The sequence below is a fragment of the Chionomys nivalis genome, chromosome 8, assembly GCF_950005125.1.
Source record: "Chionomys nivalis chromosome 8, mChiNiv1.1, whole genome shotgun sequence".
Lineage (NCBI taxonomy): Eukaryota > Metazoa > Chordata > Mammalia > Rodentia > Cricetidae > Chionomys > Chionomys nivalis.
In genome coordinates, this window is record NC_080093.1 from 51,994,325 (window position 1) to 52,020,265 (window position 25,941).

At 51.7% G+C, this 25,941-nt stretch overlaps 1 protein-coding gene across 1 annotated transcript; it reads left to right on the forward strand.

Moving 5' to 3' along the window:
• The first annotated feature begins 30 nt into the window (after window positions 1–30).
• On the forward strand, window positions 31–25,941 carry Ighmbp2 (immunoglobulin mu DNA binding protein 2). The gene is made up of 15 exons (XM_057779946.1): window positions 31–267; window positions 1,373–1,542; window positions 3,275–3,464; window positions 3,635–3,732; window positions 6,319–6,482; window positions 9,161–9,361; window positions 10,882–11,029; window positions 14,958–15,132; window positions 17,621–17,803; window positions 18,061–18,179; window positions 18,843–18,937; window positions 19,669–19,792; window positions 20,577–21,425; window positions 24,093–24,262; window positions 25,197–25,941. The coding sequence occupies exons 1-15, from the start codon at window positions 182–184 to the stop codon at window positions 25,398–25,400; spliced, it is 2,976 nt and encodes a 991-aa protein (XP_057635929.1). The 5' UTR covers window positions 31–181; the 3' UTR covers window positions 25,401–25,941.

Consider the following 25,941-nt stretch of genomic DNA (forward strand, 5'->3'; position numbering starts at 1 on the left):
AATCACTGGCTTAGCAGGGGAACACAGGAAACGAGTCCGTCGGGATTCACTGCCCCGACAGGGAGTACAAGTCCGTTGGGTACACTGGCCCGGTGGGGGACAGGGTCTGGCGGGAATACGGGTCCCACAGGACTAACTGGCCGAGCAAGAAGCACCAATCTGGGGCTTCACCACCGAGGAGATGGCTTCGTCCACCGTGGAGAGTTTCGTGGCCCAGCAGCTAGAGCTGCTGGAGCTGGAGAAGGACGCCGAGGTGGAGGAGCGCAGGTAAGTGCAGCTCGGGTCCCTGGGCCTCTGCAGCTCTCCTTCATGGTCTCTCAGAGCGAGTCTGGTGTTGGCGGCGGGCCAGGCCGGACCAGTGGGCAGCAAGAGGAGTCAGCCTTCGGCGAGGACTGCAGAGCGGTGTCAGGGCCGCACGCTTGCGGTCCCATCTCTCCGGGACTAGAGGCAGGAGGATCGTTTAAGGTCACCTTTGGCTACATTGCCAATTTGCCAAACCTGTGCTACCGGAGACCCCCCCACGCCACCTCGGAGCGGTGAACAAAAACATAACACGATCCCCTTTGGGGTTTTGGGGTTGATCAGAGCTAAATGGAGTGGGACAGATTTCTCCGGGAACCGGAGAGGAGAGTGTTCATGAGCACAGCCTACTAGAGGAAAGTGGACGCAGCCGTGTTATGGTGTCTGAGCATTCCTGAAGAGCCGGATTGTTTCTGGAGAACGTCTACAGGCCTGCAGTAGGCAGAGCCTGCACTTCGGCACTGAGGTGCCATCCTTGCAATGCATTGCCTAAGGAAAGACAAAGGCTGGCGAAATAACTGGCCCAGGGTAACCTACGTGGAGACAGGACCTGAACAGCCAGGCTGTTCGAGTGCAGATGCGACCATTGATTGAGAGTCAGCCAGTCGTCATGAGTAAGAAGGTCTTTTGCTGCTCTGGCTGCTTGACTATGGAATTATGTACCTGCCTTTTCCCTACTTCATCTGTAGAAGCGTGAGATTTCCACACCACGTGTTTGCTATGAGACCGAAGTGATCTACTGAAAGTCAAGCTAGAACCTTGAGCCACAGTTAGAGTGTTGGGGGTAAGAAGCAGAGAGGGAGTAAGGTATAGGGGGAGGCCCTGCAGGACTTGCTGAAAGATTGAATATAGGCAGGGAAGACTGTGTTGGCATGCAAGGAGCAGGTTAGGCAGTACCAGTCCTGGGAGTTGTGGGAAGAACAGGGCTGGAGCGGAGCAGATTCCGAGTTCCTCTGGGGCATATTTGATGCCTATAAGCAGCACTCTTTCCTTGCTTACTTTTCCTGCACAAGTGAAAATAGGAAAGGGTGCAGGCACAAACAGTGAAACTGCTATCCTGACTGTCTTTTAGGTCCTGGCAGGAGCACAGTTCTCTGAAAGAGCTTCAGAGCCAAGGGGTATGTTTGCTGAAACTGCAGGTATCCAGCCAGTGCACCGGGCTGTACGGGCAGCGACTGGTCACCTTTGAGCCCAGGAAATTCGGGCCTGTGGTGGTGCTTCCCAGCAACAGTTTCACTTCTGGTAGGTGTCTGATGAAGGCCTGAATAGGCCATTGCCGGTGTTCAGATTAAGGCCTGTCTCCCAAAGGCTGGAGGACAGACCCAGATGGAGTATGAAGCACTACAGTGAAAATTTCCTGCTTAGAAATCTGACAGTTAGCATGGCTGGTATTGTTGTTTGCTGATGGGGTCTGAAATTTATTGTGCCTCCGAGGATGACTTTGAGCCTTGAACTCCTGATCTTCCTGCCTCTACCTCCCAAGTGCTGAGATTACAGGCCTACACCATTATGCCTGACATTTTGTTGGTTTTTGGAGGCAGGAACATGACTCACTTTGTACCCCTGGTCCATCTGGAACTTTCTGTGTAGTCCAGACTGTATTAGAAGTTGTGGTGAGCTTTCTGTCTCTCCCTACTGAGTTCTGGAATCGCAAGTATGCACTGCCACGTTTGACTGTTAATACACTGCTTTTCGGCTGCCCAGATTGGCAGCTTTCTCTTCGAAGTGCCTGGGATGGAACCCAAGGCCTCTGGCATGCTGAGCAAACACGCTGCCATTGCATTGCACTTTGGAGTTTTTTGACCACACCCCAGGGATGCTAAGTTGTCCTCAGACCTGAAAATTGAGAACCAGCAGTGCTACCTGTGTTGTCCTGGTTTGTTTTGTTTTTTATGTGCTTTGGTGCTTTGCCTGCATGTATGTCCGTGTGAGGATGGTGAATCCCCAGGAGCCGGAGTTACAGATACAGACAGTTGTGAACTGCCATGTGGATGCTGGGAATTGAGCCCAGGTCCTCTGGAAGAGCAGCCAGTGCTCTTAACTCTGGAGCCATCTCTCCAGCCCTGTGCTGTCCTGTTTTGAGTGGCAGCCTTTGACTTTATAGACTTGCCCCAAGAGTTTTCAGTTCCCCTGCTGGGTTTGAAGAAGGTAAGATGAGGGGAATGGGAAAGCGGTGAAGGAACCTGCCGATGGGTGTGAGACCAAGCAGAACTTGAGAGCTTGACCTTGTTAAGGGAGCCACATCTAGTCTGCCCCCTTGGAAGATGGGAGCAAGAGTGCCTGCCCAGCCAGCAAGAGTTAGGCATGAAGAAGATGAAGAAGCGGGATGGAGCATGTGCACTGCCCTCCCTGAAGCTGTGTGGAGTGACTGGTGTCATGGTGGGAACGGGAATTGGGGCAGGATGGAGCATGTGCACTGCCCTCCCTGAAGCCGTGTGGAGTGACTGGTGTCGTGGGTGGTGGGAACGGGAACTGGGCCTCTATGGGGAACACCAGCAAGCTGGAGTGCTGCTGTGTGGACATCGCTGTTGACTAAATTCAGGGGATATGGCTATTGTCCGTCTTCTGAGGGGCAGTCTGAAGTCTCAGTCACTTGGAAGTAGCAATCTTGAGATGAGGGGTTCTGCACAGGGTGGGGTATAGGGAGTCTGACACCCAGCTCAGCTTCTACCCCAAGAGCATCCTTGTCATATTCCTCTTGTCTTTCTAAAGTCATGGAGGAGATGAGTAAGATTCAAGGCACAGGGGAAACTCACACATGGGAGAAAGGTGCTTGAATTCAGTTCCCAGGATTCACATGACGGAAGAGGGAACCAACTGCCGCAAGCTGTTTTCTGACCTGCATATAAGGACCATGACACCCACAGATGAATAAATGCATGATGATATATATTGTTTGAGATCATATATATTTATTTGAAATATACTGGAAAGGATCACATTCCATAATATTTAGCTGGGTTTGTTTTCACAGGTGATATTGTGGGTCTATATGATGCTAATGAAAGCAGCCAGCTGGCCACTGGGGTTCTGACCCGCATCACCCAAAAGTCAGTTACAGTGGCCTTTGATGAGTCCCATGATTTCCAGTTGAACCTGGACCGAGAGAATACCTACAGACTACTGAAGCTCGCCAATGATGTCACCTACAAGCGACTGAAAAAGTGAGTGTTTCAGGCTGAAGATCAGATGGGTGTTTTCTTCGGATGCGACTCATGAGTGCCCTTATCTGTGTTGAGGGAGGGAGTGGCCTGTCTCCTGGGTGCACTCAGGTGATGCTGTCCTTGAACTGCGGTCCCTGAGAGCTCCTCATTTTGGCTGTGGTTCCTCACAGAGCCCTGATGACACTGAAGAAGTACCACTCTGGGCCAGCATCCTCACTCATAGACGTCCTTTTGGGTGGCTCCATCCCAAGTCCTACCGCTGAAATACGTGAGGAGTGTTTAATTTATTTTTTAAGATTTATTTGTGTGTGTGTGTGAGAGAGAGAGAACGTGTGTGCATGTACATACGTATGTGTGTGTGCGTGTGTGTGCGCATGCACGCGCGTGTGTGTGCATGCAGTGCTTGGGGAACTCAGAAAGCCATTGGATCACCTGGAGTTGGAATTAGGGTGGTTGTGAATTGATCAGCAGGGTTTCTGAGAGCCAACCATGGGTCCTTTGCAAGAGCAGTGCATGCTCTTAACGACTGGGGCAACTCTCCAGCCCCAACTTTTTAATTTCTTACCTGAAGTTATGTAGGACAATGTGTCTTTGGGTTGTTAGCAAGAATTTACATTGAGTTTGAGATCTCTGCCTTGCCATCTTTGGATGCTATTTCCCTGAGTGACTTGCAGACTCTAGGTCAATTTCCCAGAATGCAGTACTGAAGAAGTTCTCATTGCAGAACTTGCTGCATAGCCGAGACTGTCCTTCAGCGTGTGATCCTCCTGCCTCTGTCTCCCGAGTGCTGTGGCTATAGATGTGTGCCAACACACTGTGTGTGTTATATGTGTGCCCGTGTTTGTGTGAGTGTGCATCTGGGTGTTACGGGCAGAGGTTGCTATCAGGTGTATTCCTCAATCCCTTTCTGCCTGATTTCTCTCTATTTATGATTGTGTGTTGTGTGTGCATGTGGAGATCGGACAACACGTCTGTGAGTTGGTTCTCTCCTTCCTGCTTTACATGGTCCTAGAGATTGAACTCAGATTGTCAGTTTATGTGACAGTGCCATTACCCGCTGAACTGTCACTGACGCCAGCTTATGTTTGAGTTTTTAAGGGAGGGCCTCTCACTGAACTTGGAGCTCCCTGACTAGCTAGGCTGACTGCCCAATGAGTCCCAGGACCCACCTGTGTCCTCTTCCCAGTGCTGGCCCTGCAGATGCTCTTCACTGTGCCCAGCCTTTACATGGTGGTGGAGGAGTTTATGGTTGTGTGGCAAAGCACTTTGCCTACTGAGCAGTCTCCCCAGCACCACACCACATTTTAAAAATGATACTTTTATCTTTTTATTTGTTTGTTTGTTTAAATAGGTCTTGTGTAGCCCCGGCTGGTTTTAGTATCAAACTTACTATATGGCCTAGAATGACCTTGAACTCCTGACTTGCTCCCACCTCCTGAGTGTTAGGATTATGGGCTTATGCCACGATACCCACCTCAAAAATATATTAGCTTTCTTTAAAGACTGGTGTGTCCTGATGGCAACTGTTATCTAATCGACAAGAATTAGATAGAATGTAGAATGTGCCAGAAACTTGGGTTTGTTTGATAGTGTGTGCTTTGTCTCTCATCCTGCTCTTTTGACAGTTTATAGGCTTGTTGCTGCTCACAGGTTCAGGTCAGCACCCTTTCCATGAGAGCTTGGTGCACTCGTCTGTCGGGTGTCTCTGGTGGACACTGGGATGGAGCTAAGCACAAGAGGCCATTTGGGTTGGGGTACCTCAGTGGGTCAAGTGCCTGCTGGTGAGGGGGAGAGCCTGTGTGCAGGTCCGCAGAACCCAGATGGTCATCCTGTGTAATCCTAGCGCTCCTCCTCTGAGAAGGGGCTAGAGACTAAGTCCCTGGGTGTGCACGGGCCAGCTGACCCGGCTGCGCAGTGCTGGACAGCAGGCTGGGTCCAAGAAGGTGGAAGATGACGATGGCACCTGAGGTTGTCCTCTGACCTCCACAAGGATACTGTCTCACATGCACACACACATAACACACAGACAGACATGCACACACACACAAATGCATATACATGCATGTGTGCACACATATCATGCTTTTTAAGAAAGCATCATTAGTAATTTGAGTCTTCCATTATCCAAAATAAAGGCACCATCCTTTGTCTCTGTCGTTTTCTGGTCACTTAAGAGAGATAAAGTGATGGAAATGAGTACACCCTGAGAAACAGAAATGGTTCCTTCTTGTCTGTTGGCAAAGTTCATAAGAAGCAGATTGTCACATCTAAACTTTAGAGCCATATGATCTCTTTTGTAACTCACCCTGCTGTGGCACCCAACAGCCATTGACTGGATTATGTCATGGTACTTTCTCATAAAATGAGGGAAAATCAATAGTAGACTGGGTGTTGAATCTTGTTTCTGTAGAAATATTGCTTTGAAAAGTAGAACTTGGGGCGGTAGCTCAATTGCTAGAGTGCTTGCCTGGGTTCCATCTCCAGCACCACTAAACCAGATGTGGTAGTGTAGCCTGTGTCCAGCATCCCAGCACTCAGGGGGTAGAAGCAGGAGATCAGAATGTCAGGGTCATCTTCGCCAACTTAGAGAGTTTGAGGCTAGCCTGGGTGATAGGAGACCTTGGGTTATTTGGTTATTTTGTTTTTTCTTTTCTTTCTTTTTTCCTTTTTTTTTTTTTAAAACAACAACAACAACAAAAAAAAAACTCAGGTAGGCCTCTGAGTTTTGAGGCTGGCTTGATCAACATAGTGAATCCCAAATAAGCCAATTTTGTGCTGTGTAGCTCAACCTGGGGTCCAGCCTGCTCTGTGCACTCCGTATTCCTGATTGCTGACAATGGTTCTTGTCCCACAGCCCCACTCACTTTCTACAACACGGCCCTGGATCCTTCCCAGCAGGAAGCTGTGTCTTTTGCTCTGGCCCAGAAAGAACTTGCCATCATCCACGGGCCTCCTGGCACTGGGAAGACTACAACCGTGGTGGAAATAATCCTCCAAGCTGTGAAGCAAGGCTTAAAGGTGGGCAAAGGGCCTTCCCTCCTCATCCAGCCATGAGCTCTAGGGTGCTGTGCTTGTCACTCATCAGGGTCCCCTCACAGTCCAGCGTGGCTGGTCAGGGCTGGGACAGGGCATTTGCGGGTTGAGTGTTGGGCTGCTGCAGGAGTGCCTGTCTGGAGGCACAGGGAAGCTTTGGGAGCCCTTAAGATGGCTCAACCTTAGTTGTCAGCCCAGGCTCCCTCTATTTCCATGCTTGCTGTGCTCTTGCTCAGAGTCTAGGTTCACAAAGGTACCGTGGAATTGACCAGGGCCCTTTGAGAGCCCTGCGGCAGATGGTGTGTCAATCAAATGTGCAGTTAACCCACAAGATCCATGCGCACCATGCATGCTCTCCTGCCTTTCGGAGCCATGAAGCGCCGTCACATGCTACTGTTTGCACATATCAGTGTGGGGTGTCCTGGTCCTCCAGGCATTCCTGCGTATGCAGCCAGTACCCCACAGACACCTGAGTTCTGGGGACCGGTAGACGCGCAGTATAGAAAAGGTAACCAGGAAATAGAGCCGTGCCTAGTTGTATAACAGTGACTGCATGAGCCAGAGGATGATTGACAGGGTGACCTCCACAGTCTGTGCCTGTGTTTCCGCCAGTGTCTTTGTGGATGTTTGGAACCAGCAGGAAAGGCTGACTTCTTGATGGAAAGCGGGTGGGGTGGTTTTAGCTGGTGCTTTCCAGTTCAGTGCTCACTGGTGTTCACAGGGGGTACACCAGAACTGTGGAGTGGCAGTGGAGATGGCAGAACATGTGGGGTAGGAGTTGGATCGATGGGCTCTGCACTCAACAGCTGCAGCTACAAAGGCAAGATGGAGCCCACCAGAGAGATCCCCCTTGTTTATGTCAGACAAGAAAATGGTGTGTTTGGTGCTGTGGACAGTGCCCTGGGCCCTGATTACATGCTGAATTTTTTTTTTTTTTTAAGTAAAATGGGTTTATTTAGTTTTGTTGGAGCTCAGGAAAGAAACACATGGCCAACCATTGCCAGGCAATGTACAGTGTATAGAAAAGGGACAGGAATGCTGGGCAGTGGTGGACCTTTAATCCCAGCACTGTGGAGACAGACAGGTGGATCTCTGTGAGTTCAAGTCCAGCCTGGTGTACAGAGTGAGTTCCAGAACAGGCTCCAAAGCAATAGAGAAACCCTGTTTGAAAAAACCAAAAGCAAATAAATAAATAAATAAATAAATAAATTAATTAATTAATTAAAAGGGGCAGGAAGCCGGAGCTATGCTTGTACTTGCTCACAGGGAGCTGTCGCAGGAATGCTGGAGTTAGCCCTGTGGGTGCTGCTCCTGTTTTGGACAACTTCCTCACCTCAGAGTGAAGTGTCTGATCCCAGAATATGATGCTGGATAAGTCCTCGACTGTCCTCAGGGTTCCAGTTCTCAGGTCCCAGTCGGGAGCCGTCAGCACCCAGCTGGTTCTTCTGACCTCCCAGAACAGGTCCCATGCTTCTTACAGACTGGTCAGGTCCCATTCGGGAGCCATCAGCACCCAACTCGTTCTTCTGACCCCCAGGACAGGTCCCATGCTTCTTACAGCCTGGCTGTGATTTTAAATAGCTGACAAGGACTTTCTATGTCAGCACACTGCAATCTCGTTTGTACTGTGTAAGCAAGGTAGACAGACAAGCTACAGAAGCCAGAAGTTACCAGTGTATCAGCACACTGCAATCTCACTTGTACTGTGTAAGCAAGGTAGACAGACAAGCTACAGAAGCCAGAAGTTGCCAGCGAGGTGTGTCTCATGGGCTGCCAACTCCAAAAGTTGGGACGGGAGAGCCCATACTGTTGACTGGCTGCAAGTGTAGGGTCCCTTTCCAAAACAACCACCTGCTGCTGGGAGAGGGACTCTTATCCGAAGGCATGCCAAAACTGACTGAACTCAGTGCTGTTAGTGGCCATTTTACCAAAACACTGGTGGACAGGAGCTGGTAAAGGAAATGGCTTAATTCTGGCCAAAACTGAGGAGGGACAATTCCCTGGCTTCTCTGACCTTCCTCCACTTGAATCTTTCTCTCCCACTTTCCCCTCTTCCCTTCCCTTTTCCCCCCTCTCTCTGTCTCCCCTCACTGTATAGCTCAGGCTGGCTTTGAACCCACATTGACTTCCTGCCTCAGCCTCCTGAACACTGGGGTCACAGGTCTGTGCCACTGCACTAGCAGCTTTAGAGTCTTCTGTGCAGTCACAAGTCAGCTGATGGTGTCAGTGCTTGGGGATGCAGAGATGGTGGCTATCAGGTGACAGTGTCAGCGCTTGGGGATGCAGAGATGGTGGCTATCTAGGTTCTAGTTATCCAGCTGTGTCTGGGTTGAATACCCACGGTATTTACTCTCTTGCCTTAGTGCCTACTTTCTGTCCTTTACGAGTTATTGTTTTGTTTAGTGGGTTGGTAGGTGGGTTTTTGTTTGTTTGTTTGTTGTTGGTTTTTGTTCTTTTGGTTTGGTTTTTTGCAACAGGGTTTCTCTATGTATCTCTGGCTGTCCTGGAACTCACTTTGTAGACCAGGATACTCACAGAGATCTGTCTGCCTCTGCCTCCCAAGTGCTGGGATTAAAGGTGCGTGCCACCACCACCCAGTTGGTACGTGGTTTTAATAAGGAAGGAAGTTGGTAGAAGCCTCACTGCATGCTTCACCTCCCCAGGTTCTTTGCTGTGCTCCCTCCAACATTGCTGTGGACAATCTGGTGGAGCGGTTGGCCTTGTGTAAGAAGCGGATTCTGCGCCTGGGGCACCCCGCCCGCCTCCTGGAGTCCGCCCAGCAGCACTCACTGGACGCGGTGCTAGCGCGCAGTGACAGCGCCCAGATTGTTGCTGATATCAGAAGGGACATCGACCAGGTCTTTGTAGGTATCGTGGAGCCAGTGTTCTTGTCATGAGCTTGTCTGAGCTTCAGTCTTAAAGAGTGGCTGTTCTTTCTGCCCAGGTTCCTCCTCCTAATCTGTCTGCTCACTTAGTACTTTATAATCCAGGGCCGTGGGCATGGCTCAGGGTTCAGTGCCTCCCTAGCTGGCACAAACCTTAGGTTCATTGCCAGCACCACATAAAATTGAGCGTGGTTGTTCAGGCCTGTCATCCCAGCTCTTGGGAGGTAGAGTCTGGAGGATTAGAAGTTCACAGTCATCCTGGGTTGCCTAGGGAGTTCAAGACCAGTCTGGGCTACCTGAGACAAACTGGACCACTCTTTAGTGTTGAGCCTCTCTTTAGTTTGGACAGCTTGCTGTGGTGGAGAAGTGCACGGAGCATTTAGTAGGGATCCAGCTGCTTTGGGAGTGTGGAATAGGTGAGAAATTGTCCTGAAGGAAATGTTCCCTGGCCTTGGGGGTGGCGCAGGGCAAAGCAGGTGCCGGTGTGTGCACAGCCCTCACTTTCCTCTCTGGCCCTGGAAGAAAAAGCAACCAAAACAAACATTTCCTTGGTGCCTTCCCAGTGCTGGGAAGGTGGGCTGGCTAATACTGGCCAGAAAATACTCAGAAAAGTGAGTCCCTTCTGGAATTGTTGGTCCATGTCACCTCTCATACCAGGGGCACAGGGCTTGGAGAGCAAGGTGGCGATGGGCTCCCAGGGAGTGGCTCTACTCCAGGAGCTGGTGCTTGTAAACCAGATCTCTTATTTCACAAACACGTTCAAGTCTTCCTTAGTTTTCTTGCTGGGCTGTGTCCTCCCATCAGCAATCCCCCTGCCTCATCTTGGTTCTCCTTGGTGACCTCACCACTGGGGAATGATGGCAGCAGAGAGGATGTCAGGGCAGGAGTCCTCCCACTTTTTGGGAGATTGAAGACTGTATGATGCAGATCTAGGTGTCAGCCTGGGGTCAGATGGTGTACATGGAGGTGGACAAGGATGAGTGTGCTGCTCAGGCTCAGGCAGTGCATGCGTCATCCCTGTCCACATGTGACGGCGGTGAGTGTGCTGTGGGGCTCAGGCAGTGCATGCATCACCCCTGCCCACGTGTGACAGCAGTGAGTGTGCTGCGGGGCTCAGGCAGTGCATGCATCACCCCTGCCCACGTGTGACAGCACTGAGTGTGCTGTGGGGCTCAGGCAGTGCATGCGTCACCCCTGTTCACATGTGACGGCGGTGAGTTCAGCCTCTGACTGAAGTTCCCACCCAAGTCTAGCCTGACACTTTCTTGTCGGAGCACCGCCTGTCTGTTGCCGTGGTCACAATTTTAGCAGCTAACTGTCCCTTCGTGCCCCTTGGTGGGGACTGGCCTCCGGCAGGTGGACTGTGTGCTTCCTTCATGAAGATCCTGCTGTGTTGCCCCGCCCCAGGAACTTGCTGAGCTGCATCTCTGACTGCCCGAGAGCGTGTACAGAAAAGAAGTGCAGAGTCTTGTTGGAATAATTAGCGATTTTTCTCCTAGGGCAAGAACAAAAAGACCCAGGATAAGAGAGAGAAAAGTAATTTTCGGAATGAAATTAAACTGCTAAGAAAGGAACTGAAGGAGAGAGAAGAAGCAGCCATGGTCCAGAGCCTCACTGCGGCAGATGTGGTCCTAGCCACCAACACAGGTGAGAGCGTGGCCCTCCTGCCACACGGCCTTGGCCAGAGTCTGCGACAGCTGCTGTCCTTCCTGGGCCTCACAGAGCCTCTGGGCTGGGATTTGCTGTGTCTAGTAACTACGAAATCAATGTCTTTCACAGACACAGGCTATTCTGGGCATCTTCTCTTTGTGTGTGTGTGTGTGTGTGTGTGTGTGTGTGTGTGTGCGTGTACACACATGGGTATGCATGCCCAAGCACAGGCCAGAGGAAGATGTCAAATGTCCTGCTCTGTTGCTTTCTGCATTGTATCTGAGACAGCATTTCACACGAACCTGGAGCTAGGCTCGCAACCAGCAAGCCCTAGCAGTGCTCCTGCCTCTACCCCTGGCAGTGTTGGGCTATAGGCTCTTGTGGGCCACTCCCTGCTGTCTATATGAGCATTGGGCAGTTGAATAAGGTTCTTGTGCTTATGCAGCAAGTGTTCTTACCAAATTCCCTGCCCTGCGGGAAGACCAAGGTCCTCCCACTTCTATCTAGGTCCAGGAAGGTGAGCATCCAAACAGGCTAAGCTCCCACAAAGCCAGTTCATGTATTAGGATTGAAACCTAGTGCCATTGTCCTTGGCTTCTCATCAGCCTTTATTGTCCGCCATGTTCAGAGAGTCTGGTTTCAACCCATGCTTATTCAGTCCCAGTCCAGCTGGCCTTGGTGGGCTCCCAATAGATCAGTTCCACTGTCACAGTGGGTGGGTGCACCCCTTGTGGTCCTGACTTCCTTGCTCATGTTCTCCCTCCTTCTGCTCCTCATTTGGACCTTAAGAGCTCAGTCCGTTGTTCCAAATTGGGTCTCTGTCTCTATCTCGATCCATCGCCAGATGAAGGTTCTAAGGTGATATGCAAGATATTCATCAGTATAGGATAGGGTCATTTCAGGTTCCCTCTCCTCAGTTGCCCAAGGTACCAGCTGGGGACATCTCCCTGGACACCTGCGAGCCCCTCTAGAGTCAAGTCTCTTGCCGACCCTAAGATGGCTCCCTTAATTAGGATATATATTTCGCTGCTCCCGTATCCACCCTTCCTATATCCCAACCATCCCATTCCCCCAAGCTCCCCCCATCCTCACCTTCTCACGTTTCTCACCCCATTTCCCCTTAACCCCATGCCACCTCACCCACAAGTTCCCAGTTTTTGCCCGGCAATCTTGTCTACTTCCCCTATCCAGGCGGATGACTATATGTTTTTCTTTGGGTTCACTTTCTTATTTAGCTTCTCTAGGATCACAAATTATATGCTCAATGTCCTTTATTTATGGCTAGAAACCAATTATGAGTGAGTACATCCCATGTTCCTCTTTTTGGGTCTGGGATACCTCACTCAGGATAGTGTTTTCTATTTCCATCCATTTGCATGCAAAATTCAAGAAGTCATTGTTTTTTACCGCTGAGTAGTACTCTAATATGTATATATTCCACACTTTCTTCATCCATTCTTCCATTGAAGGGCATCTAGGTTGTTTCCAGGTTCTGGCTATTACAAACAATGCTGCTATGAACATAGTTGAACAGATACTTTTGTCATATGATAGGGCATCTCTTGGGTATATTCCCAAGAGTGGTATTACTGGATCTTGGGGTAGGTTGATCCCAAATTTCCTGCGAAATCACCACACTGATTTCCAAAGTGGTTGCACAAGTTTGCATTCCCACCAGCAATGGATGAGTGTGCCCCTTACTCCACAACCTCTCCAGCAAAGGCTATCATTGGTGTTTTTGATTTTAGCCATTCTGACAGGTGTAAGATGGTAACTCAAAGTTGTTTTAATTTGCATTTCCCTGATCGCTAAGGAAGTTGAGCATGACCTTAAGTGTCTTTTGGCCATTTGAATTTCTTCTGTTGAGAATTCTCTGTTCAGTTCAGTGCCCCGTTTTTTAATTGGGTTAATTAGCATTTTAAAGTCTAGTTTCTTGAGTTCTTTATATATTTTGGAGGTCAGACCTTTGTCTGTTGCAGGGTTGGTGAAGATCTTCTCCCAGTCAGTGGGTTGCCTTTTTGTCTTAGTGACAGTGTCCTTTGCTTTACGGAAGCTTCTCAGTATCAGGAGGTTCCATTTATTCAATGTTGTCCTTAATGTCTGTGCTGCTGGGGATATACGTAGGAAGTGATCTCCTGTACCCATATGTTGTAGAGTACTTCCCACTTTTTCTTCTATCAGGTTCAGTGTGTTCAGACTGATATTGAGGTCTTTAATCCATTTGGACTTGAGTTTTGTGCATGGCGATAGATATGGATCTATTTTCATTCTTCTACAGGTTGACAACCAGTTCTGCCAGCACCATTTGTTGAAGATGCTTTCTTTCTTCCATTGAATACTTTTAGCTCCTTTATCAAAAATCAGGTGTTCATATGTTTGTGGGTTAAAATCAGGGTCTTCTACTCGATTTAACAAAGACTCCATCAGCATTTTATTAAACCAATACGAGTGACAAATCTTTCCAGTGTACAAGAGCATTATCCCACATCAATGTTTTCTGACCCTCTCCCTACTTATTTAGAAGAGGCAACATAAGGTCTCACTCTGAAGCCCGGTCTGGCCTGGAGCTCACTGTGTAGCTCAGACTGACCCCAAACTCTGAGTGATGCTCCTGCCCCAGTGAAGCTTGAGTCTGTGAGTGCTGGGTTGTAGGTGTGTGCCATCGCAACTAACTTCCTTCCTTCTCACTCCTTTTGTGGCGTCCCTGGAGATCCATGTTTTTGTTTTCATTCATTTCAAAGTGCTGATTTGCTTTTTGTTATTGGAGAGAGAGGGGTGTCATGAAATCTTGGTTTCTGTTTTGACTCTGTTATTTAGCAGTGTTTTGTCCTTTCCAAATAGGTGGGGGTTCCTGCACTACCTTCCTGATTCTGGCTTTCAGTTTGGCTCCTTGTGTATGATATCCAATTCCATGTGATGCCTTGATTGGTCTATTGAGACACTTGCTTCGTGGTCCAGAGCATGATCAGTCATCTGGAATGCTCAGTGTGTACTCCATGGGACAGGAAGCTGTTGTATTAGTGGGTTGTTATGAATGTCTGTCAGTCAGGGTGTCGATCACCTGTTCTGTTGGCTCAGTCACAGAGAGACAGTGTTGCAGATTCAGAGGGGAAGGTGTACAACTGTGTGCTTCTCCAAGCTCTCAGCTCTTGCTTTGAATCCACCTTCAGAGATGTGAATGACAGGTCCTGTCTCCTTGATTAATTACCCAGTTTACCATCACAAAGAGGTTTTATTTATTTGTTTGGGGATTTGATTTTTTTTTTAAGTTTTATTTTAATTGTGTGTGGGGTGGGTGTGTATGCATGCACAGAACCCCTGGACTGGGGTTATAGAGTTTCAGTTGTGAGCCACCTCATGTGGGTGCCAGGAACCGAACTCAGGTCCTCTGCAAGAGCAGGACAGCACGTGCTCATAACTGCTGACTCATCTCTCCAGCCCCCAACTTTCTGGTGCGTTTTGAGACTGGATCTCATGTGGCTCCAGGCTGCCTCAAACCTGATTTATCTGAAGATGACCCGGAATTCCCTATCTTCCTGCCTCCACTTCCCAAGGGCTGGGATCACAGGTGTGCACCACCATTCTTGTGTGGATGTGTGTTCTTCCACTAATGTCTGCTAGTATTTTTTTCTTCTTCCTTTTAAATTTTAGTTGAAATCCTAAATAAGATATTTTTATTTACTTATTTTATATACGTGTGTGTATTTGTGGGAGTGGACATGTGTGGAGGTCGGAAGACATTGTGCAGAAGTCAGTTCTCTCCTTCCAGCATGTGGGTCTCGGGGTTTGAACTCGGGTCGTTAGGCTTGGCAGCAAGCTTCTTTCTCCACTGAGCCTTCTCCGAGGCCTTGTACATAGTAGTTGTAGGATAAGCTAGGTCATGAAGCAAAAATGAATGAGCCAGCTTGGTTCCCTTTCCTTCCAGGGGCATCATCCGATGGCCCTCTGAAGTTGCTGCCTGAGAACCACTTTGATATGGTGGTGGTGGACGAGTGTGCCCAGGCCCTGGAAGCCAGCTGTTGGATTCCCCTGCTGAAGGCCCCAAAGTGCATCCTAGCCGGAGACCATAAACAGCTGCCACCTACCACCGTCTCTCACAAGTAAGACACTTGTCTGCCTGCACTGCAGGCCCCTTAACTCCTTACTGTCCCACAGCACCAGCCTCCATGCCCAAGTTCACCATGAGCTCTGGGTGTTCCTCTATCATATGGCCCTCACCTGTATCTCCTCCCTGTGCTGAACTGGGGTGTCTACACAGCTGATCAGCTGAACTGTGTGCTGTGTGAGGGTGAGGGCTGGGTCACCCTCGTCTCTGTGTCCTCAGGTCCTAGCGTGGAGCTGGCTTGTTCCTGTGTTCACTGGAGGCTTGTTGCTCCGAGAGCCTGTGAAGGATGGGCAGGCCTAATGGTGGAGCTAGGAAAACCCCTCTGGGCTGGGCATGCTGGCCTGTGGCAGTTAGCTCCCAGCCTGCTGTGGGCTCTGCAGTGTGCATGTTAGGTACCTTCACCAGGACTGGTGGAGTAGCTCAGCTCAGCCTCTCCTGAGTGGAGGAAGTGATGCTGGCCAGCCCTTCACGTTGTCTGTCCTCTCATCCCACTCACTGTTCTGGCCACGCTGCCTCCCCAGATCTCAATGTGCCCCCTGCCTCACTGTCCCCTCTGTCTGGACCACTGCATCCCTGGGCATTGGGTAGCTTTACCCTCCATTCGATAGATCCTATGTGGTTTACTGTGTACTCTGCTCAGCTGGTACTGTCAGTCCCTTTCAGGGTTCGTGTGGTTTCTCTCAGCTTGAATCCTGCCAGTGTCTTATGATTATCTGTCTTATCTGCTTGGCATCCCACCTAGAAAGCCCACTGTGGGCCTGTGTGCAGGATCTGACATATGAGTAATCACTAGCAGAATCACTACTTCCAGAAGCCAGGGCCTTCAGCCCCACTGTGGCCTCCCTGCAGTGGAGGAGGCTTTGCCCCAGTTCCTGGTGCAGTTGAAATTGTCTCTTTTCTGTATGTGTTCTGAGGTTCTGGTGCAGCTGGAACTCTGGTGGGGGAGGGATTGCTTGGAAAGGTGCTGTGGGAAGCTCCCAGGAGTGGGTGACCCTAGGTGGGGTGCTCAGGCAAGGGTCTTGTGAAGAAAAGCACCTTCAGCAGTCCCTCAGGACCAGGCTTGGGGGAGGAACTTTGATGGGGTAGAGTGTAGGATTCTAGGGAGCCTGAAAGTCCTGATGGAAAGGGCATGGATCTGAGCAGGAGTGAGAAAGCTCATGGTGTGTGCCTGGTAGCTTCTCAGAGTGTGACAACTGGTGACTCTGTCCTCTAAGGAACTGAGGGTGGAATCTGGGCTGTCCCTGTGAAAAGATGGACCGTGTGTGTCCCTTAGAAAAGTTAGGTGATGTCAGTGACTGTACTGTGCACTTCTGGTTTATAGGGGTATGACAGGCATATGCCCTGCCTTTGGCCTGTAGGCAGACTTTTCTGTCCTGCCAGCCAGCTCCCAAATTGCCACACAGAGACTTGCTAATAGCTTAGGCTTGTCTCTAACTAACTCTTAAAACATAAATTAACCCCTTTTTATTAATCTGTGTGCTGCCCGGAGGCTCGTTTTCCTCATCTGCGTACTTCCCATCCTGCTTGCTCCGCATCTCATGGCATCTCCTCCCTTCTTCTTCCCGGAGTTATCTCTGTCTGACTCTCTCACTCATGTACCTCCCCATGCCTAGCTGTTGGCCATTTAGCTCTTTATTAAACCAATGAGAGCGACACATCTTCACAGTGTACAAAAAGATTATATTTCACATTGACCTTAGTTACCTAGGTAACAGTGGTCCTTAAGAATCAATTGAATCACAGACTGGAGAGACGGCTCAGTGATTAAAAGAACTGGCTACTCTTCCAGAGGACCCGGGTTTGGTTCCCAGTGGCTACATGGAGGCTCATAACTGTCTGTAACTTCAGTTCCGAAGGATCCAATGCCCTCTTCTGGCCTCTGCAGGCACATGTGGGCTACAAAGACAGCACAAAGTGCAGGCAAAACACCTATACACATAAAATTTAAAAATACATATTTAAAAGTATCAGTTGATTCTCAACTTGAAGGACCACGTGAATTCCTAGAGACACACTAAGATGGAATGGGGAAGCTTTCACATGGTCTTGAACATTTTAATGTGGAGAGAGGCACTGTGCCAGTCTCCATAGGTGGGCAGCCTCAGACTGTACCTAAGCTCTCAGGTCTCAAGGCTTCAGGGAGGACCCGTATCTGCCTTATCTGCCCTTCAAGGCCACTGCAGATGGTGCCTCAGGGTTCTTCTCCCATCCTCTGAGCAGCACAGAGCCCTCAGATCTGCTTGGACCCTGTCTCCCTCTTGTGTCTTTGCCACCTGCCGAGTCCTGCTGCTCTGAGGGGTGGATGTGCTCTTAGGTGGTGGTGAGTATGTTGAATACCCAGCCCAGCCCAGCCTTCCCTCCCATCATGTGGAAAGCTGGGGAGGTCCTGGGTCCTGAGATTGAGGACAGTTTTCCCTGCCCTCCCACGGTGTCACGTGTGGACTCAGCACTCTTTTGTTTTTGTTTTTCCTTCTTGGGCACAGGGCAGCTTTGGCTGGGCTGTCCCGCAGCCTGATGGAGCGCCTGGCAGAGAAGCATGGTTCTACTGTGATAAGGATGCTGACTGTACAGTACCGAATGCACCAGGCCATCACACGCTGGGCCTCTGAGGCCATGTACCACGGGCAGCTTACTGCCCATCCCTCTGTGGCGGGACACCTCCTGAAGTGAGTGACCCGGCCTCTTGCTTCCCCTGATCTTTCTGCTTGCCTGACTCCAGCCCCAGTTGTCCCTCTGTGGGAGGGAAGTGTGTCTGTCCTGTTAGGGGATTGGGGTGGCAGAGGCTGCCGACACTCACCTTCTAGATATTGCCTGGGTCTCCCTGGCATCGGACCCATTGGGCAACCCTTCTGTCTTTTTGGTGGGAAGGACCAGTGCTCTTGTGAAGGGGGTTGGTCCTACTTTCTCCCTACCCCTGTGCCAGGGACCTCCCAGGTGTGGCTAACACAGAGGAGACAAGTGTCCCCCTGCTGCTCATAGACACGGCCGGCTGTGGGCTGTTGGAGCTGGACGAGGAGGACAGCCAGTCCAAGGGAAACCCAGGTGAGTCACCAGCCTGGATCCCTGGTCCTTCTCCATGGAAATGCGGCTTAGCATTTAAAATCATTGCTTTTCTTTTGGAGGACCCAAAGTCAGTTCCCAGCACCCTTATCAGACAGCTCACAATTGCCTTTAACTCCAGCTCAAGATAGCTAATGGCCTCTTCTGGCCCTGCAGTCACCCAGGCACATGTGGTCACACTTTCAGACACACACATCTACACATAAGTGAAAATACATATTTAAAAATGAAGTAAAATGGGTCACTCCAGGTGTCTGCTTTAGCGAGACAGTGGTGGCAGAGATGAGGACAGGCTCCCGATGAACTCTGGGCCTGTCTGGACTCTAAGGGCTTGGGCAGCATCCGTGTGCTCTTCCTGGGCATAGCTGATACCTGGGCTCCTGGGGTTGGTAGCCTTTCCCACAGTCCTCTAAACACCAACCTGGCTGCTTGGTTCATCTCCCTAAGCCAGCAGCAGTACCCAGGTCCTGTGAAGCTCATCTGCCAGCCTGCTCACCCTCTGGTCAGCTGGCCAGCACCCAGGATGCTCCCTGCTCATGGACCAGCATAAGATCTGCTCACAACAACAGAAAGTGTTTCCCACAGCTCAGTAACAGAGGCTGGATAGCATGGCCCTCACTGAACGCTGCCGTCTCTCCTCCCTAGGCGAAGTTCGCCTCGTCACTTTGCACGTCCAAGCGCTGGTGGATGCTGGGGTCCATGCAAGTGACATTGCTGTCATCGCACCCTACAACCTTCAGGTGTGAAGGACCCCTTTGTTTCTTTGTGCCATTGGACTCAGCTGACTAGAGGCTGAGAGGACAGTGTAGTTTGTGGGCATCTATGACTGCAAAGTCTAGGGCTAGAGTGGACCTCACTGTGACCAGGTCTGGGGCCCAAAGGACACCGGAAAGAGACTGTATGTGTTTACGCACCTCATATTGCTACAAACTTGACCTCAGCCTGGTTCCCCGCTGTGACCTTCCTTGAGGCCAGCATTCTCAGGTGGACATAGTCCTAGAGGCCATGCTGACGGATCAGCCTGGCCCAAGTTGTACCCCTGCTCCTGTCTGCTTTGGTAGGAGAAGCTTGCTTCCTGTATAGTGCAAGGTCTTCATAAATAGTGTGGCCCCATTCTGGCTCATAGGAGACCATCAGAGGCAAGGAGATGTCGTAACTCAGAGAGTGGAGACCCTTTCCCAGCTCGGTCTCCACTGCTCTGTTCGCATGTCCTCCCAGGATGCTCCCTGCCTGCCTGAGCTCTGCTGACCCGGAGGGGTCAATACCACACTCCTTGGTCTGAACACTGGTGCTGCCCATGCGGGGAGTTCCACGTGTCTTCACATCAGCACTCACTCCCAGGCTAAGAAGAGAAATAGGCTAAGGCCTCCGGGACACACAGTTGGCTGCTGTTGTCACTGAAGGGTGCCCACGGCGGTGTGATGGGGCCCCTGACTTGGCCATGAGATCTCAGCCTTGTCTTTTGTTTCAGGTGGATCTGCTCAGGCAGAGCCTCTCCAGCAAGCACCCTGAGCTCGAGATTAAGTCTGTTGATGGCTTCCAAGGCCGAGAGAAGGAAGCCGTGATCCTGACCTTTGTCAGGTCCAACAGGAAAGGTACCTAGCGTAGCCCCCATGGAGCCCTGGGCATAGCCTGGGCACAGCCTGGGAGTGAGTGCTGATGAAGACACGTGGAACTCCCCACATGGGCAGCATCAGTGTTCAGAGGAAGGAGCATTGTATTGAGCCCTCAGGCTCAGCAGAGCCCTGGCAGGCAGGGAGCATCCTGGGAGGACAGCCTAGTGTCGGGAGGGGAGGGCATGGTGTTCTCAGCAGAGGGAATAGACTCAGTCTGATCAGGGAGCGGGTGACTTGGGAGGCAGACTGGGCCATAGTAGGCCCCAGGTGATGTGGTCACCCTGTCCGGGAGGAGCCCCCCTCCCTTGCCCTACAGCCTGTCTTTTAGGCTTGTGGGATGATTTGATTTTTATATGTCTGTAGATTGCCATGCGGTGAGAAGCTGCACCCAGGCACTAGACAGTGAACTTGAGAGTGGCTTTGGTAGCAGGCTGGGGATGAAGGAGGAGGGAAATGGCTTGGGCACAGAGCTCTGTCCTGTGTCCACAGCAGCTATTCATGGTGTCCTGGGTCCAGGCGTAGGGAGGAAGCTGTACTTGCCAGGCAGTGGTGCATTCTCAGTTCCCACACTGCCTGGACTGCACAGGTCAGCAGCGGGGCAAGCATCAGAGCAGATGTGCTGACCGCCCTGGCAATGGCAGGCCAGGGAGTGTGTGCAGGGAATGCAGGGGCGTCTGTAGACTGCTGTAGTGTGATTGTCACTGACAAGAGTCCTGCTCCCTGCCTTGGATCTCTGTCTCTCTCACCTCTGGCCTGTTTTCAGGTGAAGTTGGTTTTCTGGCTGAGGATAGGCGGATCAATGTCGCTGTCACCCGTGCCCGGCGCCACGTGGCAGTCATCTGCGACTCCCGCACTGTCAACAACCACGCCTTTTTGAAGACCCTGGTGAATTATTTCACAGAGCACGGGGAGGTACGCACAGCCTTTGAGTACCTGGACGACATCGTCCCTGAGAACTACACCCATGAGGGTGCCCAGGGCCATGGCCGCACCCCCAAGCCCAGGGACCCTGCCACCTCCATCAAGAAGCTTGCCAGTGAGCAGGAAAGGGGCCAAGAGGCCAGAGCAACCGCTGGACAGGGTCGCAGGAAGCCAAGTGAGAGGCAGCCGGGCTCTCAAGTCCACTCCCAGCCCAGCTCCAGTGCAGGAGGCTCTGACAGAACTGGAGGCCCAGACCACACAGAACACCTCAGGGCTGTGATAGAGAAGTTTGTGGCCAGCGAGGAGTCCTGGTTGGAGTTCCCCACATCTCTGAGCTCCCAGGACAGGCGGAGAGTTCACCAGATAGCTGAGGAGTTTGGGCTGAGGCACGACAGCTCTGGGGAGGGGAAGGCACGGCGCATCACAGTGAGCAGGAAGAGCCCTGCAGGTTCTGGTGGTGTAGCCCCACAGCCTCCCTCACCCCCCAGCCCCACGCAGGCTGAGTCTGAGTCACTGGCAGAACAGCCCCTTGGGCAATCACATGGCCCCGCACAGCTGGATCTGAAGGCCCTGCATCTGGAGAGGCTGCAGAGACAGCAGGGCAGCCAAGCGCAGCCAGTCAAGGCTCAGCCAGGTGTGGGTTCGAGACCACAGAAGGCTCCACAGAAGAAAAAGAAAAAAGAAACAAAAGGTGAGCCACAGCTTCTCTCAAGGTCACGGTGCCACTTGGTTCCTGTCTCCTGCCACCTGCCACCCCTCCACTCAGGAGCCAGTTAGACTCTTGTCTATGTGGATTTTCCTTTTCCCATGACTCCTGTCTCCCTGGCCTGGCTTCCCCTGGGATAGTAACAGGCAGGTCAACTGTGGGTCCCCAGAGCCCTGCAGGAGCAGGAGAAAGAAGCCCTGGCATGCTTAGTGCTGCTGTCCCAAGGGTGAAAGGCAGTTGGGGCCCTCTGGGGCAGGGCATGTTCTGACTGGCAGCACAGGGGCAGGTCTCAGAGCTGCAGGCTTGCTGAGCCCACTGTTCTTTTGCCCCGTGCCAGGGCCCAGGAGACTGTGTGCTCTGCATGCAGCCTGCACTAGGCCTGCTATCCCCTGAGTGACCCTAGCCCCCGAGTTGGCACACATGCTCCATCACAGCGAGGGCAGACCTGGTGGGAGTGGGCCCCTGCCAGCAGGAGCACAGGTCAGCTCCCTTTGGGGCATTGTTCCGGTGAGTGCCATTCTCGGCTTCAGAACCAGCTCCAGGGTTGTGGCGCTGCTCCATGCATGCCAGAGCACTTGTACAATGGCTCCTGTAGCCAGGCCGTGTGCTGGCGACCCCAAGATGACCCCTGCCTCAAATGGAAAAGCACTGTGTCTGTGCACTGGCAAGCTTGGACCTACCCACGTCTGCTTTTCCTGCCACCAGGCCTAGGTGGCCTGGGAGCCCCATCTACTCCTGGGGTTCTAGGATTACCTCAGGCCACCATCTTTCAGAGTCCCCAGGACCTGCAAAGGTTCAGGGCCTTGGCCATGGATGGATAACTGACAGGAATGACGAGCTGAGGGCAGGAGGGTTGGGTAGCACCCTCCATCAGGTCTGACTGCTCTGCCGGGTCCTTATTTCCTGTCAGTCTCCTGAGCATGCTCACTGAGGGTGCTTCCAGCATGGGATGAACCCTTCGCAAGGCCCTCTCTAAGTCACTTGATTCTACTTAGGATGTGGCAGGGACCAGTGACTGGGTGGCTTCAGTTCTTCAGTTTCCCCATTATACAGTGAGACAGAGAGAGAGAGAGAGAGAGAGAGAGAGAGAGAGAGAGAGAGAGAGAGAGAGAGAGAACTGGCAGAAGCAGCTATTATTAGATGGGCACAGGTGAGGCAGGGCTTCTGGGAGACCTTGGTCTGGTGTCAGTCACACCTGACCCTAGTGTGCCTAGGTACTGCAGCACCTACCAGCACATGGGTGCATGGAGCCAGGAACAGACCAGGGCCGCGTCTGCCAGGGCTTGTGCAGGCTCCTCCCAATACTCTGTCTCCTGTGTTCACACACATGTGTGTTTTGTGGAGTTCCACAGCGTGTTGCTACTACATCTCTGTGCTTCTGAGCTTTCTCTGTGGCAGAAATGGGGTTTCTTAAATATTGACACTCACACCCCCCATCACCCAAGGCTCTTTGTTAAAACTTTTACGTTTATTTATTGTGTATATGTGGGTGCATGTTCCATAGCACACATGGGGGTCAAAGGACAACTTGCAGGAGTCAGTATTCTTCATTCTACAGATGAAACTCAGGTCGCCCGGGTAGGAGGCCAGTTTTCTTAATGAGTGAGCCATCCCACTGCCTTCACCCGAGAAAGTTTTACCTGGCCCTGAGTATGTGGATATATAAAATACAAATCAAACGTTTGCTAGTAAGTCATAACATTTCATTTTAGTTCTTTGGAACTAAATTTCATTTAGTTCTTTGGAACTAGAATTTGAGCATTTGTTAAAGATGAGAACAAATTTGCCTCCAGTCAGTCTAACACAACACAGTCCAAAGATACAGCATTTGGTAAATTCTGAGACGCACTGGGCAGAAAGGGCCCCATTGTGTCTGGGGTCTGCAGTTAGAACAAGATGCCTTTGTGAGAACAGGGTCACATACAGTGAAGCAGCCAGCTCCTAACAGTGGCTGGAATCTGCACAGAGGCTGGCCACTCGTGGTGTGACGTGGCGGCAGTACTAAGCGCGTGTGTTGTGTGTTCAGCAGAGGCACCATGCAGCACACACTGATTTTGAATAGATTTTTGCTCGTTGTGTGTTCTGGAGCCTTTCACAGGTGCTGGATTTTTTACAGCTCCATCCTGACCCCTGAACACCTACAGTTTAAGTTAGACACTTCATTGTTGAATAATTCCTACCCCTGGCTAAGAATCTGAGGGGCTTCTACTGGACCCCGAGTTGGGCAGCTTCCCTCCCTGGTGGTACTGCTGTCTGGCCTGGGTTCTGTTTTTGCAGTTGGTGTTTCAGAGAGTTCACCCCAAAAGGATTTTCTGGGTGAAAGGGTGAACTTTTAGGGGCACTCTACACCCTGCCCTCCTCCCTTGAGGCTGGGCAGTGGAGTGGGCAGACTGTCAGCTCTGCGCCGTGTCCTCCTCTCTTGAGGCTGGGCAGTGGAGTGGGCAGACTGTCAGCTCTGCGCCGTGTCCTCTTCCCTTGAGGCTGGATTGTGAGGTGGTCGGTGTATTGGGCAAGCTGTCAGCTTGGTGAGGACCCTGGCTTCCTAGGCTGATGGGGAATCCCACCAAAGACTCTGGGGATGGGGCATCTGCTGTCTGCAGCATCTGATCTCCAGCCTTCCCTTTGCCTGAGCACTGCCTCATTCTTCCCCAGGTCCAGCCCCGGCTCTACCCTGTGAGGAGGACTTCGATGCCCTGGTGTCAGCTGTGGTTAAGGCTGACAACACCTGTAGCTTCACCAAGTGTTCGGCCAGCACCACCACACTGGGCCAGTTCTGCATACACTGTAGCCACCGCTACTGCCTCAGCCACCACCTGCCCGAGGTGACGGCTCCTCCCAGAGGGTGTGGGGGCATCACACTTGCGGGGGAAGTAGCCAGACCAGTTAAGCCCTCCCCTAAGCCCATTTTCTGTAAAAGCCAAAGCGGATGCTGCTCATGGTCTTATGGGAACACTCGGGGCACGGGGAGCAAAGTGCACCTTTGCCAAGGGGCAGCCACAGCGGTGGGAACTCTATGGAGAGGAGCTCTGTCCATCCTGCACTCTGTAGATCCGCTAACCTAGCTCCAGGCAGAAGCTGGAGAGGGGCTCTGACTTGCAGCCTGAGTGGCACCTCTAAAATCCTCAGGATCAGGTATAGGACCTCTGAGAACATGGGGCAGAGCAGGCTTTGACTACCCCAGGCCACCTGGGCTTGGTGGGGATCTGAGAAAGAAACTGACATGGAATAGGGGATGCCAACTACTGAGTGCTCCCAGGAGGAAATGCAGGAACCAGGACAGTTTGGGGTTGTTTGGCTGATTCCGACAGGGGTGGGAAGGTGGGCCTGATTGACAGGGAGTACAGGAGTGACGAGGAGTACAGGAGTGATGGCAGTCTGTCCTTTCAAGCAGAGGCCCCAGCAGAGCCCCAGCTGGATTGGGCAGACGGCCTGGGCTGTCAGAGTCGGGTATGAGCAGCACAAGGTGTGCCCAGGGCCATGGTAGCACCAGACGGGCAGCAGCTTGGGGAGTGGAGCTGGTGGGTAGAAGCAGCTGCAAGGACCATATTGACCACTCTATGGACATACAAGGGGTGCTGTCTCCTATCCACAGTCTCCAGGGCTCCAGCCTCAGGGTGTCAGCCACTCACTGGGTAGCTATGAAGGATGGACTGGGGGAGGTGAAAGGCCAGCCTTAGGTCGTCCCTTTGATGTCAATCTGCTGGCTGCAGTCTCCCTTGCCCACAGCTCACCCTGACTACTCTTGTCTCTTTTCAGATCCATGGCTGTGGTGAAAAGGCTCGCGCCCATGCCCGGCAGAGGATCAGTCGGGAAGGAGTACTCTATGCAGGCAGTGGGACTAGGGATAGGGCTCTGGACCCAGCCAAGAGGGCCCAGCTGCAGAGGAGGCTGGACAAGAAACTGGGCGAGCTCAGTAGCCAGAGGACAAGCAAGAGGAAGGAGAAGGAGAGGGGAACATGAGGCCACGTCCTCATACATGTCTGTGTGGGGCAGAGGGCCAGGCCCTGGGCCCAGCTTCCTCAGAGTCAGCAGTCACAGTCTGGTACTGGCCATTTCTCTGCTCGACCTGGCATGTCCCTGCTCCTCCCATGACAAGAGAGTTGTTTGTAGGGAGACCTGCCTGGTCTTAGACGCCATCTGACTGGCCAGGCCCCATTAGCCTGTTAATCCTGCTCAGATGCATGCCCTGAGGAGTGAGTGCCTTGCTTTGCTAGCTGGCCGTAGCCACCTTCATCCTGTCTTCTTCAGTGACACAGTGGACGTAGAGTGTGTGCTCTAGGGATGGGAGGGTGTTACCTCAGGGTTGGGCAGCTCCTAGCCTGTGATTGCCTGACCTCTGCTGCTTGGTGACTGTGACGGGAAGGAGCTGTCCCAGGGCACCTCACTGCTTACCTCAGACTGTGTCCTCTCCAGCGTGCTGTAACAGTTTCTCATGGGAACTCCGACAGATGCATTTTAGCCTCAGGCTCTTGTTTCAAGAGAATATAAATTATTTACAAAT

Excerpts from the sequence above, each read along its gene's own strand:
- Ighmbp2 (XM_057779946.1), top strand. The coding sequence starts at position 182 with ATGGCTTCGTCCACCGTGGAGAGTTTCGTGGCCCAGCAGCTAGAGCTG. Across the intron at positions 19,793-20,576 it reads TGTCAGGTCCAACAGGAAAG|GTGAAGTTGGTTTTCTGGCT; the intron begins GTACCTAGCGTA and ends GCCTGTTTTCAG. Across the intron at positions 24,263-25,196 it reads TCAGCCACCACCTGCCCGAG|ATCCATGGCTGTGGTGAAAA; the intron begins GTGACGGCTCCT and ends GTCTCTTTTCAG.